Source organism: Bombina bombina, chromosome 6 (assembly GCF_027579735.1).
Source record: "Bombina bombina isolate aBomBom1 chromosome 6, aBomBom1.pri, whole genome shotgun sequence".
Taxonomy (NCBI): domain Eukaryota; kingdom Metazoa; phylum Chordata; class Amphibia; order Anura; family Bombinatoridae; genus Bombina; species Bombina bombina.
Genome location: NC_069504.1, coordinates 542666447 through 542684638, shown reverse-complemented (window position 1 = coordinate 542684638; position 18192 = coordinate 542666447). Strand labels below are relative to the sequence as shown.

Here is an 18192-nt window from a genome sequence, read left to right as displayed (position 1 = left end):
GTCCCAGATCGGGGGCTACCACTTCATGCTGTCTTAGAGGCAGCAGCAGGCTTCTTGGCCTGTTTACCTTTGTTCCAAGCCTGGTTAGGTCTCCAGACTGACTTGGATTGGACAGAATTCCCCTCTTGCTTTGCTGCAGGGGAAGCTGAAGTGGGACCACCCTTGAAGTTCCGAAAGGAACGAAAATTATTTTGTTTGGTCCTCATCTTATTTGTTTTATCCTGAGGGAGGGCATGGCCTTTCCCTCCAGTGATGTCTGAAATAATTTCTTTCAGTGCAGGCCTGAATAGGGTCTTTCCTTTGAAAGGGATGTTCAATAATATAGATTTTGATGACACATCAGCAGACCAGGACTTAAGCCATAACGCCCTGCGTGCTAAAATGGCAAAACCTGAATTCTTTGCCGCTAATTTAGCCATTTGGAAAGCGGCATCTGTAATGAAAGAATTAGCCAACTTAAGGGCCTTAATTCTATCCATAATATCCTCTAATGGAGTCTCCACCTGGAGAGCCTCTTCTAGAGCCTCAAACCAGAAAGCAGCTGCAGTAGTTACAGGAACAATGCATGCAATAGGTTGGAGAAGAAAATCTTGATGAACAAAACTTTTCTTTAGGAGACCCTCTAATTTTTTATCCATAGGATCTTTGAAAGCACAACTGTCTTTGATAGGTATAGTTGTACACTTAGCAATAGTAGAAATAGCTCCCTCCACCTTAGGAACAGTCTGCCACGAGTCCTGTATGGTGTCAGATATGGGAAACATTTTCTTAAAAACAGGAGGGGGAGCGAACAGAATACCTGGTCTATCCCACTCCTTAGTAACAATAGTCACAATCCTCTTAGGGACTGGAAAAACATCAGTGTAAACAGGAACCTCTAAGTATCTGTCCATTTTACACAATTTCTCTGGGACCACTATAGGGTCACAATCGTCTAGAGTAGCTAATACCTCCTTGAGCAATAAGCGGAGATGTTCAAGCTTAAATTTAAAGGCCGTCATATCAGAATCTGTCTGAGGGAGCATCTTTCCTGAATCAGAAATCTCTCCCTCAGATAACAAATCCCTTACCCCTAATTCAGAACATTGTGAGGGTATATCGGATACGGCTACTAAAGCGTCAGACGGCTCAGCATTTGTTCTTAACCCAGAGCTGACACGCTTTCCTTGTAAACCAGGCAGTTTAGAGAAAACCTCTGTGAGGGATTTATTTATAACTGTGGCCATGTCTTGTAAAGTAAATGAATTAGACGCACTAGAGGTACTTGGCGTCACTTGTGCGGGTGTTACTGATTGTGACACTTGGGGAGAGCTAGATGCTAAACCCTCATTTCCTTCTAATTGAGAATCATCTATTGCAATAGTTTTAAGTGCTAAAACATGCTCTTTGTAATTTATAGACATATCAGTGCAAGTGGGACACATTCTAAGAGGGGGTTCCAAAATGGCTTCTAAACACATAGAACAAGGATTCTCCTTGGTGTCAGACATGTTAAACAGGCTAGTAATGTAACAAGCAAGCTTGGAAAACACTTTAATCAAAGTAAATAACACTTTAAACAAAAACGGTACTGTGCCTTTAAGAGAAAAAAAGCTGCACAAACTCTGCAAAACAGTGTAAAAAAGCAGTAAACACGACATTTTTACAGTAGCATCATAAAGCCTTAGTAACTTTGCACAACTATGCAAATAAACAATTAACCCCTTAATGTAAAAACCGGATTGAAAAAACTTCAAAACCGGTAAAATAACGTTCAGCACCTTGCCACAGCTCTGCTGTGGCGCCTACCTGCCCTTTAGGAATGATTTGTGGGGAAAAAAAACTCTCTACAGCCCTCAAATACAGCAGGAATCTCTGGAGAAGCAGCTGGATGCTTCTGAGGTAAATAAACTGTGCAACTGAAAATAGGCCCCTCCCACCTCACTCGATGTTATGGGGCCTAAAAAACACCACAGAGTGTTTCTTAAACTAGCCATGTGGGTTAATAACCCTTAAACAAGCCACAAATACCCATTAAAGTCCCTCAAAAAACGTTTTATTTGTAACTAAACCAAAACATTTTTTCCTATTAGTGTCAACAGTAACTATGAGCCCTTTATGCAAGCTTGTATTCCTCTTTTACTGAATACAGCTTAACTTTCCCTCATGGGGATATTGCCAGCCTTTTCTAGAAATAACACAGTCTGTCTATTAAAAAATAGCCTGAACATACCTTAATGCAGTTTAGCCTGCAAACTGTTCCCCCAACTGAAGTTTTCCTGTACTCTTCAGCCCTTGTGAGAACAGCAGTGGATCTTAGTTACAAAATGCTAAGATCATCATCCTCCTTGCAGAAATCTTCATCCCTTTTCTGCCAGAGAGTAAATAGTACACACCGGTACCATTTAAAATAACAAACTTTTGCTTGAGAAAATAAAAACTTAACATTTTTGTCACCACACTCACTTTGCCCTTCCTAGCAGTTAAGCAGGCAGAGAGAATGACTGGGGGTGGAGCTAAGGGAGGAGCTATATAGACAGCTCTGCTGTGGGTGCTCTCTCTGACACTTCCTGTAGGGAAGGAGAATATCCCACAAATATGGATGAATCCGTGGACTCGATACATCTTACAAGAGAAATATCTTTAACATAAACCAGTCCCTTAGTCAGCCCAACCTCTGCTAAAGATGGCGCAACAAACCTCCGCACTAAGAGCACACTGATAAAAACATCTTTTGACGTATACAAGAAGCAAAACCCTGAATAAAGGCAATTAACTGTATTAAAAACACCCAGCCCTTACACAGTGTGAAAACACACAGCCCTTCACATACATAGTGCCTGCACCTGTACTTAAGAAATCCTAAACATAAAGGATTTATAAGTCCCAATTAAATATGCAGAGTTAACTAAAAAAAGGAATATAATGTCCCCATCTGAATAGTTAAAGGGACATAATACTCATATGCTAAATCACTTGAAACTGATGCAGTATAACTGTAAAAAGCTGACAGGAAAATATCACCTGAGCATCTCTATGTAAAAAAGGAAGATATTTTACCTCACAACTTCCTCAGCTCAGCAGAGTAAGTGCTGTGTAAAAAGTTATACTCACCTGCTGCTGCCCAGCTGCAGGTTAAAAAAAAAAAAAAACTGAAGAAAAAAGCAGCCAATTAGCATCACCAGTGCTGAGGTCATGAACTCTTTAATTGTGATCTCCTGAGATTTGACTTAACTCTCATGAGATTTCATAGTAAACTTCCTTAAACTGAATAGGGAAATAAGATGAGTGTTCACGAAGCTCACTCCCTTAGCTGTCCCGGGACAGACATACTGATTTGCTGCTTAGAAGTCCTTTACAATAGGATGTGGCTACTGAGGAACTTTTGAGGTAAAATATCATTCTTTTTTACATAGAGATGTTCAGGTGATATTTTCTAGTCAGCTTTTTAAAGCTATGCTGCATCACTTTCAAGTGTTTCAACATTTGGGTATCATGGCCCTTTAACTGTCATCATGAAGTGCAGTCTTCTTTCCTAGAAGACAAAAAGGCACTTACCTGCAGTCTAGCAGTTCGGCAGAGGACAGCTTACAAGGAGTGAAAGGACACATTCTCCTTACAGAGACTTGAAGAAAAAAAAAAAAAAAGAAAGAACAGAGTAACCTACTCTGGCTTTCTATACTAGGGCAGCAAAATGTTAGAAAACAAAGCAAGGACTACCTCACAATTTTCTAACTGCTTAAAAGCAACCCCTACTCTACTGAAGAGATTAACGTGAACTAAGCTAAACCCCAAACCCTTGCTTGCAGGGAAAGGTACCCAAAAAGGATTCAATTCTTCAGACACCAAACTTCACCTCCTCCATTGACAGAGGCAAAGACAATGACTGGGGTGTATGGGTAGGGGAGTGACATTTAACAGCTTTGCTGTGGTGCTCTTTGCCTCCTCCTGCTGGCCAGGAGTGATATTCCCACTAGTAATTGATGATGTTGTGGACTCTCCATATCTTAGGAAAGAAAAAATAAGTGCATTCTCTCACATAGGACCAGACGAGCAAAAGACTTGCAGGTAATGCACACAAACTCCAAAAAACTCATTAAAAAATTATATCCATATTGTCCAGAGGACAAGGGGAAAAATATAAAAAGGTGCTTAGTAGCAGGAAGAGGAATTTCTCAACCCTCTAATTTCCACAGTGCTCTGAAAAAAAAAAAAGTTTTTTCTTTCAAGACACTTATTTGACTAGAAAGTGTCCCAATAAATATAATTTATTTCATAATGAAGACACAGCAATGGTAACATATCATTTGCATTTGTAGTTGTCAATTACCAAGAGATTAAATACAAAATACTTCAACATTTTACAATGTTTTTACTGATATACACATTTGACCAACATTAATTCTGACATATAACGGCATGTTAGAAATGAATGTTGACTATCATTTTAGATATCATACATGAATGCTGAAACAAATAACATGCCCAATCCTTTTGTCTCCACTCACTTGCATTGCCAGATAAAATTCCAATCACTTTGAGCTGTCGGACTCCTATCATCTATTATGTGGCTGTCTATATCATCTTCATCGTCTTCTAGAATTTCGCTTGAAGGAGGGGCCCACAACTGTAAGTATTCAGTGGCTGTCAGCAGTCTGTTGCCTGCAAAACAGAAAACAAATAATAAAATAGGACAGAACCAATAAATATTACTGTTCCCATCAAGTGATTTCCCATTGGAGCAAATGTAATTTATGATGTAGCCTTTAATTTCAGACAATACATTTGCTTATTGTAAAACAGTTTCTTGAAGTTTAAAGGGACACTGAACCCAAATTTATTCTTTCGTGATTCAGATAGGGCATGCAATTTTAAGCAACTTTCTAATTTAATCCTATTATCAATTTTTCTTCATTCTCTTGGTATCTTTATTTGAAAAGCAAGAATGTAAATTTAGATGCTGGCCCATTTTTGGTGAACAAACTGGGTTGTTCTTGCTGATTGGTGGATAAAGTCACCCACCAATAAAAGGGTTCTGTCCAGTGTCTGAATCAAAAATTGGCTGGCTCCTTAGCTTAGATGCCTTATTTTTCAAATAAAGATAGCAAGATAACAAAGAAAAATTGATAATAGGAGTAAATTAGAAAGTTGCTTAAAATTGCATGCCCTATCTGAATCACAAAAGAAAATATTTGGATCCAGTGTCCCTTTAACGACTAAGGACATACAGGATACGTCCTACAAAAAAAAGCAGTTAACGACCAAGGACGTTCCCTGTACGTCCTCAGGGGTTTCAAGCGGGGGAAGCGATCCTGATTGTTTCCAGACGCTTTCAAGGTATTGCCGTGATGCCTCGATATTGAAGCATCGCGGCAATATCTTTTTTTTTTTTTTTTAAGATTTTTTTAGTGAAAAATAGTGAGATGAATGTTCACATATTGAGGAGACGCAGCTCCAATTCGTCAAGGCAAATTTTAGAATTAAAGAAACAATTGAACAAAATGAAAAAACAAAATTTATGCTTACCTGATAAATTTATTTCTCTTGTGGTGTATCCAGTCCACGGGTTCATCCATTACTTGTGGGATATTCTCCTTCCCAACAGGAAGCTGCAAGAGGACACCCACAGCAGAGCTGTCTATATAGCTCCTCCTCTAACTGCCACCCCCAGTCATTCGACCGAAGACAAGCAAGAAAAAAGGAGAAACTATAGGGTGCAGTGGTGACTGTAGTTAAAAATAAAAAACACCTGCCTAAAAATGACAGGGCGGGCCGTGGACTGGATACACCACAAGAGAAAGAAATTTATCAGGTAAAGCATAAATTTTGTTTTCTCTTGTAAAGGTGTATCCAGTCCACGGGTTCATCCATTACTTGTGGGATACCAATACCAAAGCTTTAGGACACGGATGAAGGGAGGGACAAGGCAGGCCCTTAAACGGAAGGCACCACTGCTTGTAAGAACTTTCTCCCAAAAATAGCCTCCGAAGAAGCAAAAGTATAGAATTTGTAGAATTTAGAAAAGGTATGAAGCGAAGACCAAGTCGCCGCCTTACAAATCTGTTCAACAGAGGCCTCATTTTTAAAAGCCCATGTGGAAGCTACCGCTCTAGTGGAATGAGCTGTAATTCTTTCAGGAGGCTTGCTGGCCAGCAGTCTCATAAGCTAAGCGTATTATACTTCTTAGCCAAAAAGATAGAGAAGTTGCCGAAGCCTTTTGGCCTCTCCTCTGTACAGAGTAGACCACAAACAAAGCAGATGTTTGACGAAAATCCTTCGTAGCTTGTAAATAAAACTTTAAAGCACGAACCACATCAAGATTGTGTAAAAGACATTCCTTCTTTGTGGAAGGATTAGGACATAATGAAGGAACAACAATCTCCTGATTGATGTTCTTATTAGATACTACCTTAGGAAGAAACCCAGGCTTGGTACGCAAAACTACCTTATCTGCAAGGAAAATCAGATAAGGGGAATCACACTGTAAAGCAGATAACTCCGAAACTCTTCGAGCCGAGGAGATAGCTACTAGAAACAGAACTTTCCAAGATAAAAGTTTAATATCTATGGAATGCAGAGGTTCAAACGGAACCCCTTGAAGAACCTTAAGAACTAAATTTAAACTCCATAGCGGAGCAACAGGTTTAAACACAGGCTTAATTCTAACTAAAGCCTGACAAAACGCCTGAACGTCTAGAACCTCAGCCAGACGTTTGTGCAAAAGAATAGACAGAGCAGAGATCTGTCCCTTTAAGGAACTAGCAGACAATCCTTTCTCCAATCCCTCCTGGAGAAAAGATAATATTCTAGGAATCCTGACTTTACTCCATGAGTAACCATTGGATTCACACCAATGAAGATATTTACACCATATCTTATGATAAATTTTTCCTAGTGACAGGCTTTCGAGCCTGAATTAAGGTATCAATGACCGACTCAGAAAAACCACGCTTTGATAGAATTAAGCATTCAATCTCCAAGCAGTCAGACGCAGAGAAATTAGATTTGGATGATTGAAAGGACATTGAAGTAGAAGGTTCTGTCTCAGCGGCAGAGTCCATGGTGGAAAGGATGACATGTCCACCAGATCTGCATACCAAGTCCTGCGTGGCCACGCAGGAGCTATCAAAATCACAGAAGCTCTCTCCTGCTTGATCTTGGCAATCAGACGAGGGAGCAGAGGAAACGGTGGAAACACATAAGCCAGGCTGAAGGACCAGGGCGCTGCTAGAGCATCTATCAGCGCTGCCTTGGGATCCCTGGACCTGGACCCGTAACAAGGAAGCTTGGCGTTCTGACGAGACGCCATGAGATCCAGTTCTGCTCCATAGATGAATCAACTGAGCAAATACCTCCGGATGGAGTTCCCACTCCCCCGGATGAAAAGTCTGCCGACTTAAAAAATCCGCCTCCCAGTTCTCTACTCCTGGGATATGGATAGCTGAGAGATGGCAAGAGTGAACCTCTGCCCAAAGAATTATATTTGAAACCTCCAAAATCGCCAGGAGGCTCTTTGTACCCCCCTGATTGTTGATATAGGCTACAGTCGTGATGTTGTCCGACTGAAATCTGATGAACCTGACCGCAGCTAGCTGAGGCCAAGCCTGAAGAGCATTGAATATTGCTCTTAGTTCCAGAATGTTTATCGGAAGGAGGGCTTCCTCCTGAGTCCTCGAACTCTGAGCCTTCAGGGAGTTCCAGACTGTGCCCCAGCCCAGAAGGCTGACATCTGTCGTCACTATAGTCCATTCTGGCCTGCGGAAGCTCATTCCCCTGGACAGATGGACCCGAGATAGCCACCAGAGAAGAGAATCTCTGGTCTCTTGATCCAGATTTAGCAGAGGGGACACATCTGTGTAATCCCCATTCCACTGATTGAGCATGCAAAGTTGCAGTGGTCTGAGATGTAGGCGGGCAAACGGAACTATGTCCATTGCCGCTACCATTAAGCCGATTACTTCCATACACTGAGCCACTGACGGCTGAGAAGTGGAATAAAGAGCACGGCAGGAAGTTAGAAGCTTTAACAACCTGACCTCTGTCAGAAAAATCTTCATTTCTACTGAATCTATCAGAGTTCCTAGGAAGGAAACTCTTGTGAGAGGGGAGAGAGAACTCTTTTCTTCGTTCACCTTCCACCCGTGAGACCTCAGAAAGTCCAGAACAATGTCCATATGGGACTTGGCGATTTGAAAAGTCGACGCCTGTATCAGAATGTCGTCTAGGTAAGGGGCCACTGCTATGCCCCGTGGCCTTAGAACCGCCAGTAGGGACCCTAGAACCTTTGTAAAGATTCTTGGTGACGTGGCTAACCCGAAGGGAAGAGCCACAAACTGGTAATGCCTGTCTAGGAAGGCAAACCTGAGAAACCGATGATGATCTCTGTGTATCGGAATGTGGAGATAAGCATCCTTTAAGTCCACGGTAGTCATATATTGACCCTCCTGGATCAAAGGTAGGATGGTTCGAATAGTCTCCATCTTGAAGGATGGGACCCTGAGAAATTTGTTTAGGATCTGAGATCCAAGATTGGTCTGAAAGTTCCCTCTTTCTTGGGAACTATAAACAGATTTGAATAGAATCCTTGCCCCTGTTCCTCCCTTGGAACTGGGTGGATCACTCCCATGACCAGAAGGTCTTGAACACAAAGTAAGAATGCCTCTCTCTTTATCTGGTTTGCAGATAATTGTGAGAGATGAAATCTCCCTTTTGGAGATGAGGCTTTGAAATCCAGAAGATATCCCTGGGAAACAATCTCCAGAGCCCAGGGATCCTGGACGTCTCTTGCCCAAGCCTGGGTGAAGAGAGAAAGTCTGCCCCCAACTAGATCCAGTCCCGGATCAGGGGCTACTCCTTCATGCTGTCTTAGAGGCAGCAGCAGGTTTTTTAGCCTGCTTTCCCTTGCTCCAAGCCTGGTTAGGTCACCAGACTGGCTTGGACTGGGCAGAATTTCCTTCTTGTTTTGTAGTAGAGGAAGTTGAAGCTGTACCACTCTTGAATTTCCGAAAGGAACGAAAATTAGTCTGTTTGGTCCTTAATTTGTTGGACCTATCCTGGGGAAGGGCGTGGCCTTTCCCTCCAGTAATATCAGAAATGAGCTCCTTCAGTCTAGGCCCGAATAGGGTCTGCCCCTTGAAAGGAATGTTGAGAAGCTTAGACTTTGAAGTAACGTCAGCTGACCAGGATTTAAGCCATAGCGCCCTATGCGCCTGAATGGCAAAACCTGAATTCTTAGCCGTCTGAAAACCTCTTAGGGATTGGAAAAACATCAGTGTAAACAGGCACTGCAAAGTATTTGTCCATTTTACACAATTTCTCTGCGACTACAATGGTGTCACAGTCGTCCAGAGTCCCTAAAACCTCCTTGAGCAACAAGCGGAAGTGTTCAAGCTTAAATTTAAATGCTGTCATTTCAGAGTCAGACTGGAGTAACGCCTTCCCTGAATCAGAAATATCACCCACAGATAGAAGCTCTCCTGCTTCGGCTTCTGTACATTGTGAGGGTATATCAGACATAGCTACTAAAGCGTCAGAAAGCTCTGTATTTGTTCTAGCCCCAGAGCTGTCTCGCTTTCCTTGTAACCCTGGCAGTTTGGACAATACCTCTGTGAGGGTATTAGTCATAACTGCCGCCATGTCTTGTAAGGTAAACGCATTGGACGCGCCAGATGTACTTGGCGTCACTTGCGCGGGAGATATAGGCTCTGACACATTGGGAGAGCTAGGTGGTTTAACCTCCCTTTTGTCAGTCTGAGAAACCTCTGGTGATAAAACCCATAATATGGTCTTTATAACTTATAGAAAGGTCAGTGCATTTGGCACACATTCTAAGAGGGGGTTCCACAATGGCTTCTAAACATAATGAACAAGGAGTTTCCTCTATGTCAGACATGTTTAACAGACTGATAATGAGACCAGCAAGCTTGGAAAACACTTTAATAAATGTGAAAAAGCAATTAAATAAAAACGGTACTGTGCCTTTAAGAGAAAAAAACTACCTCATAAACTGCAAAACAGTGATAAAAAGTAGTAAACTCTACAAAATTTTTACAGTGTGTATAAGAGACTAAAGCAGCATTGCACCCACTTGCAAATGGATGATTAACCCCTTAGGCCCCAAAACGGATTAGAAAAACGGAAAAAACGTTAAAAAAAAACAGTCAAACACACTGCCACAGCTCTGCTGTGGCCCTACCTGCCCTTAAACACAATTTTTTGCAGGAAAAACACCCTCTATAGTGGTCCCAGATGCCAGAGGACTCCTTTAGGGAAGCTGTATGTCTCAGTCTGAAGATCAACTGCGCATAAAGTGCGCAAAAATAGGCCCCTCCCACCATGCACTGAATGTCAGGGGGCCTTTTTTTAGGAGTGATCTAACAAGCCATGTGGAAAACTAGGCCCCAAAATAAAGATTTATCACCCTCAGAGAAAAAACGTTTTTACTATAAAACATGCAAACGTTTTTAGACTAAGTAATATGAGTATTAACATGAATATTACCCTTTTTTGCAAGCATGATCCCAGTTGCTGTTAAATCACTGTATCAGGCTTACCTCAAATATACCAGGCACTGTCAGCATTTTCTAGACCTTATCATCTCTCTAGAAAAAAATATACTGAACATACCTCAAAGCAGGCAATCTGCAGACCGTCCCCCCAACTGAAGTTTTCTTTCCATACTCTTCAGTTATGTGTGAGAACAGCAATGGACCTTAGTTACAAACCGCTAAGATCATCAAACCTCCAGGCAGAATTCTTCTTCCAATTTCTGCCTGAGAGTAAAAACAGTACAATGCCGGTACCGTTTAAAAATAACAAACTTTCGATTGAAGGTAAAAAACTACACTAATTCACCACATCTCTCTTGATACTTCCTTTCTTGTCGAGAGCTGCAAGAGAATGACTGGGGGTGGCAGTTAGGGGAGGAGCTATATAGACAGCTCTGCTGTGGGTGTCCTCTTGCATCTTCCTGTTGGGAAGGAGAATATCCCACAAGTAATGGATGAACCCGTGGACTGGATACACCTTTACAAGAGAAATGCAAAGTCTGAACTTGTCTTATCAATCCTTAAAACATGAGTGATAAGCTTGAGATCAGGAGGGGGGCATCATGCCCTCCAAGTATCACATATTATTATGTAAGTAAGGGGTAGTAGGGAAGTGGGGTTGAGGGGGGGAGACTGGGGGGAAAGGGGGGGGTATTTGAGGCTTGATCCAAGTCGTGTTATATGAGTAGTAGGCGTAGCGATGGCACAGTCGGTTAGCTAAGCATCCTGGGCAGCTGCGTTGGTTTTCCAGTCTGTGTTGTGAAGCTCTTTCCAATCTGCCCAGACCAGCTCGAACAGATCAGATTTATTTAATTTATAAAAGATATCCTTTTCCATGGTATATATATATATATATATATATATATATATATATATATATATATATATATATATATATATATATAAGCCATATTATTACAAACTGCAGAACAACTGGGAGGTAGTTCCTTTTTCCATGAACATGCTATGGAGTATTTGATAGTCATAAACAAGTAAATACAGATATATGCGTGGTGTTTAGACAGGGAATGTAAATTTAGGTGGAGGAGAGCTGAGGTAAACAGCGTGGGGAGCAGGATACCAATACTCTGTAGAACTGTAAAGCATTTTCGCCATAAGGGTTGAATCACAGGACATTCCCACCAAATATGGTGAGCATATCCTGTCCCTGCAGAGTGCGCAAGTGATCTGGAGCGTGCGGGGCGTGTGAGCACGCTCCATTGAGTCCGCAGAGGGAGGGGGAGGTAGAGGGAGAGGGTGGGAAATAAACTATTCTAAAGGGATCTGGGAAGGGGATGAGGAGGGGAGTGAGAGGGGGCAGCTACACTACAGAAAATTGGGGTTTCAGCAAACTGGGCAATTGTTTAAGAGCAAACTGGGTACTGGCAGACATCTGCCAGTACCTAAGATGGTGGAGAATAGGTAGAGGGGGGAGGGTTAGAGAGCTGTATGGGGTGGGGATCAGGGAGGTTGGGAGCAAAGGGGGGGATCCATCACTGCTGTATAAAATATTGAAAAAAATAAATAAAATAAAAATTCCTTTTATTCTAATACTGGCAGACTTTCTGCCAGTACTTAAGATGGCAGTGACAATTGTGAGGTGGGGGAGGGAAGAGAGCTGTTTAAGGGAGGTCAGGGAGGGATCAGGGGGTGGGATGTGTCAGGTGAGAGGCTGATCTCTACACTAAAGCTAAAATTAATCCTACTACAAGTAATACAAGTGTGGTGCGCAGCGGCATTTAGCGGCCTTCTAATTAACAAAAAGCAACGCCAAAGCCATATATGTCTGCTATTTCTGAACAAAGGGGATCCCAGAGAAGCATTTACAACCAATTGTGCCATAATTGCACAAGCTGTTTGTAAATAATTTCAGTGAGAAACCTAAAGTTTGTAAAAAAGTTTGTGAAAAAGTGAACGATTTTTTTTATTTGATGGCATTTGGTGGTGAAATGGTGGCATGAAATATACCAAAATGGGCCTAGATCAATACTTTGGGTTGTCTACTAAAAAATATATATATATATATATATACACATGTCAAGGGATATTCAGGGATTCCTGACAGATATCAGTGTTCCAATGTTACTAGCCTTAATTTTGAAAAAAAAAATGGTTTGGAAATACCAAAGTGCTACTTGTACTTATTGCCCTATAACTTGCAAAAAAAAAGCAAAGAACATGTAAACATTCGGTATTTCTAAACTTAGGACAAAATATAGAAACTATTTAGCATGGGTGTTTTTGGTGGTTGTAGATGTATAACAGATTTTGGGGGTCAAAGTTATAAAAAGTGTGGGATTTTTCCATTTTTTCATCATTTTATAAAAAAATTTATAGTAAATTTTAAGATATGATGAAAATAATGATATTTTTAGAAAGTCCTTTTATTGGCGAGAAAATATTATATAATATGTGTGGGTACAGTAAATGAGTAAGAGGAAAATTACAGCTAAACACAAACACCGCAGAAATTTAAAAATAGCCTTGGTTTTAAACGGTCAGACCGCTTCCCAGTTCTCCACTCCTGGGATATAGATTGCTGATAGATGGCAAGAGTGAGTCTCTGCCCATCAAATTATTTTGGTAACCTCTATCATTGCTAGAGAACTCTTTGTTCCCCCCTGATGATTGATATATGCTACAGTCATGATATTGTCCGACTGGAATCATGAATCTGGCCGAAGCGCGTTGAATATCGCTCTCAGTCCACAAACCCTGTGCTTTCAGGGAATTCCAGACTGCACCCCAGCCCAATAAGCTGGCGTCCGTCGTCACTATGACCCACGCTGGCCTGCGGAAACACATTCCCTGGGACAGATGATCCTGTGACAACCACCAAAGAAAAAAGAGTCTCTGGTCTCTTGATCCAGATTTATCTGAGGAGATAAATCTGTATAATCCCCATTCCACTGTTTGAGCATGCATAGTTGCAGTGGTCTGAGATGCAAGCGAGCAAACGGAACTATGTCCATTGCCGCTACCATTAGTCCGATTACCTCCATACACTGAGCCACTGACTGCCGAGGAATGGCAGGAAGAGCTCGGCAGGTGGTTAAAATCTTTGATTTCCTGACCTCCGTCAGAAAAATTTTCATGTCCACCGAATCTATCAGAGTTCCCAGGAATGGAACTCTTGTGAGAGGGATAAGTGAACTCTTTTTTACGTTCACCTTCCACCTGTGAGATCTTAGAAAAGCCAACACGATGTCCGTGTGAGACTTGGCTAGTTGGTAAGTCGACGCCTGAATTAAAGGGACAGTCTACACCAGAATTTTTATTGTTTTAAAAGATAGATAATCCCTTTATTACCCATTTCCCAGTTTTGCATAACCAACACAGTTATAATAATATACTTTTAACCTCTGTGATTATCTTGTATCTAAGCCTCTGCAAACTGGCCCTTTTTTCAGTTCTTTTGACAGACTTGCAGTCTAGCCAATCAGTGCCTGCTCCCAGATTACTTCTCGTGCATGAGCACAGTGTTATCTATATGAAATAAGTGAACTAACACCCTCTAGTGGTGAAAAACTGTTAAAATGCAATCTAAAAGAGGTGGGCTTCAAGGTCTAAGAAATTAGCATATGAACCTCCTAGATTAAGCTTTCAACTAAGAATACCAAGATAACAAAGCAAAATTGGTGATAAAAGTAAATTGGAAAATTGCTTAAAAATTACATGCTCTATCTGAATCATGAATGTTTATTTAGGCCTAGACTGTCCCTTTAAGATATCGTCCAGATAAGGCGCCACTGCTATGCCCCGCGGCCTTAGAACCGCCAGAAGGGACCCTAGCACCTTTGTGAAAATTCTGGGAGCTGTGGCCAACCCGAAGGGAAGAGCCAGAAAATGGTAATGCTTGTCCAGAAAGGCGAACCTGAGGAACTGGTGATGATCTTTGTGGATAGGGATGTGTAGATACGCATCCTTTAAGTCCACGGTGGTCATATATTGACCCTCCTGGGTCATTGGTAACATAGTCCGAATGGTCTCCATATTGAAAGATGGGACTCTGAGGAATTTGTTTAGGATCTTGAGATCTAAAATTGGTCTGAAGGTTCCCTCTTTTTTGGGAACCACAAACAGATTGGAGTAAAACCCCTGCCCCTGTTCTGCTTCCGGAACTGGGCGGATCACTCCCATGGTATATAGGTCTTCTACACAGCGTAAGAATGCCTCTCTTTTTGTTTGGTTTGCAGACAATTGAGAAAGATGGAATCTCCCCCTTGGAAGAGAATCTTTTAAATCTAGAAGATACCCCTGGGTTACGATTACTAAAGCCCAGGAGTCCTGGCCTGAGCAAAGAGAGAAAGACTGCCCCCTACTAGATCCGGTCCCAGATCTGGGGTTACCCCTTCATGCTGTCTTGGTGGCAGTAGCGGGCTTCTTGGCCTGTTTACCTTTGTTCCAAGTCTGGTTAGTTCTCCAGACTGACTTGGATTGAGCAAAATTCCCCTCTTGTTTTGCAGCCGGAGAAGAGGTATAGGGACCACCTTTGAAGTTTCAAAAAGAACGAAAATTATTTTGTTTGGTCCTCATCTTATTCGTTGTATCCTGAGGAAAGGCATGGCCTTTCCCTCCAGTGATGTCTGAAATGATCTCTTTCAGTTCAGGCCCGAATAGGGTCTTACCCTTGAAAGGGATGGCTAAAAGCTTAGATTTTGATGACACATCAGCAGACCAGGACTTAAGCCATAACGCTCTATGCGCTAAAATGGCAAAACCTGAATTCTTTGCCGCCAATTTAGCCAGTTGAAAAGCGGCATCTGTAATGAAAGAATTAGCTAGATTGAGAGCCCTAATTCTATCCAGAATATCATCTAATGGGGTCTCAACCTGAAGAGCCTCCTCCAGAGCCTCGAAACAAAAAGCAGTTGCAGTAGTAACAGGAACAATGCACGCTATAGGTTGGAGAAGAAAACCCTGATGAACAAATATTTTCTTTAGGAGACCCTCTAATTTTTTATCCATAGGATCTTTGAAAGCACAACTGTCCTTAATAGGTATAGTTGTACGCTTAGCCAGGGTAGAAATAGCTCCCTCCACCTTAGGGACCGTCTGCCACGAGTCACGCATGGTGTCTGATATGGGAAACATTTTCTTAAAAGTAGGAGGGGGAGCGAACGGAATACCTGGTCTATCCCACTCCTTAGTAACAATGTCCAAAATCCTCTTAGGGACCAGAAAAACATCAGTGTAGGCCGGAACCTCTAGAAATCTGTCCATTTTACACAATTTCTCTGGAACTACAATAGGGTCACAATCATCCAGAGTCGCTAAAACCTCCCTGAGCAACAAGCGGAGGTGTTCTAGTTTAAATTTAAAAGCCGTCATATCTGAGTCTGTCTGAGGGAACATCTTTCCTGAATAAGAAATCTCTCCCTCAGACAGCAAATCCCTCACCCCCAACTCAGAACATTGTGAGGGTACATCGGATATGGCTAATAAAGTGTTAGAGGACTCAGCATTTGTTCTCACACCAGAACTACTGCGCTTCCCCTGCAACCCAGGAAGCTTAGATAAAACCTCTGTGAGGGTAGTATTCATAACTGTGTCCATATCTTGCAGAGTGAAAGAATTAGACGCACTAGAAGTACTTAGTCGGTTGTGCGGGCGTTAATGGTTGTGACACTTGGGGAGAATTAGATAGCATAACCCGATTCCCTTCTGACTGAGAATCATCCTGCAACATACTTTTAGTAGCTAAAATATGTTCTTTGCAATTTATTGACCTTTCAGTGCATGAGGGACACATTCTAAGTGGGGGTTCCACAATGGCTTCTAAACATATTGAACACTGACTTTTCTCAATGTCAGACATGTTGAACAGGCTAGTAATGACTACAAACAAGCTTGAAAACACTTTATTTAGTGAAAAAATAACAATCTTAAAAAACGGTACTGCGCCTTTAAGAGAAAAAAAGCATACACGTTCTGCAAAACTGCTTTAAAAGATACCAAATTTTTCAAATTTTTGATAGCAGACTTAATTTGTGTAGTTAAGTTTGCCCCACAAGAAAATAAAACATTTAACCCTTTATTGTGCAAACCGGATTGATAATAAGGCCTAAATCTGGAAAAAAACACCCCCAGCACCTCGCCACAGCCCTGCTGTGGCGCCTACCTGCCCTCAGGGATTGTAAAAATGGGGTTAAAGCTTCGATTTGGCCCAAAACTTCCACAAGGGCCCTAAGGAGTTGGAGCTTCCTGCTTGCTAACTGAAAACAACTGTGCATCTGAGACGCGAAAATAGGCCCCGCCCATCTCACTCAATGTCTTTACAGCCTCAAAGAACTGCACCAGAGCAGTTTTAAACTAGCCATGTGGGTTCTGAGACCCAAACTCTAAGCCAAGTGTACCCTCAATAAAGTTGCCAAAAAACATTATTGCCCAAAAAACGTTAACAGCACTCACAGTTAACAAAACGTTTGCCCACAAACATTCAAAAACTCAGTGTCAACCATTTTTGAATTAGCCCCTTATGCAGGCTTAGTAATGCCCTTCTATAGCTCTTAGGATTACTGTTTACCCTTACCCTCATGGGGATACTGTCAGCCTTTCTGAAATACACAGTCTCTCCAGAAAAAATTACTGAACATACCTCACTGCTATATAGCATGAAAACGTTCCTCACACTGAAGTTTCTTGTACCCCTCAGCCTCTGTGGGAACTGCACTGGATCTTAGTGACAAATGCTAAGATCATCATCCTCCAGGCAGAAGTCTTCATCCATCTGCTGCCTGAGAGTAAATAGTACACACCGGTACCATTTAAAACGAAAAACTCTTGCTTGAAGAAATTAAAATCTAATATTTTATCACCTCTTTCACTTTACCCTTCCTAGTACTTAGTGTAGGCAAAGAGAATGACTCGGGGGTGGAGCTAAGGGAGGAGCTATACAGACAGCTCTGCTGTGGTGCTCTTTGCCACTTCCTGTTAGCAGGAGGATAATATCCCACAAGTAAAGGATGAATCCGTGGACTCGTTGTACCTTATAGAAGAAAGTATATTAATATAACTGTGTTGGTTATGCAAAACTGGGGAATGGGTAATAAAGGGATTATCTATCTTTTAAAACAATAACAATTCTATGGTAGACTATCCCTTTAAGGTAAAATTAGCTCATACTTGATTTTTTTTCAGTATTTGTTGCACAAATAATCAGTAGATCAATTCATGTTCAATTATGCAATTAATGTATGCCTTGGTTAGCTTAAAGGGATACTAAATCCAATTTTTTTCTTTAATGGTTCAGATAGAGCATGCAATTTTAAGCAACTTTCTAATTTACTCCTATTATCAATTTTTCTTTGTTCTCTTTGTATCTTTATTTTAAAAAGCAGGAATCTAAGCTTAGGAGCCGGACCTTTTTTGGTTCAGAACCCTTGATAGCGCTTGCTTATTGGTGGCTGGAGTGGGGGAATGCCTAGCAACATAGGCAGTCCCCCATGATCCGATCCCGGCCTTGAAATCGTGATTGCATCAACGATTGCATGATTTAATTTTTGCAGCATTTACATCGGAACTTTGTTCCGATGTCAAACACTTATACCAGGCAGGAAGGGGTTAATGATCTACATTATTTTTGTAACATTTTGTAATAATATAATGCTGTAAAGTATTAGAGCATTTTATTATTGTCAGTTTTCTTTAAAGGGACAGTCAACAC

The 18192-nt window shown here is 41.5% G+C and overlaps 1 protein-coding gene across 2 annotated transcripts in view; it reads right to left on the bottom strand.

Annotated features, from left to right (window-relative positions):
• DMXL2 (Dmx like 2) overlaps positions 1 to 18192 on the bottom strand; it is a 641271-nt gene that overhangs the window by 533431 nt on the left and 89648 nt on the right. For both annotated transcript variants that reach the window (XM_053717470.1, XM_053717469.1), the window contains exon 5: positions 4488 to 4641. In XM_053717470.1, the coding sequence (XP_053573445.1) occupies positions 4488 to 4641 (154 nt within the window). The remainder of the gene's footprint in view (positions 1 to 4487; positions 4642 to 18192) is intronic.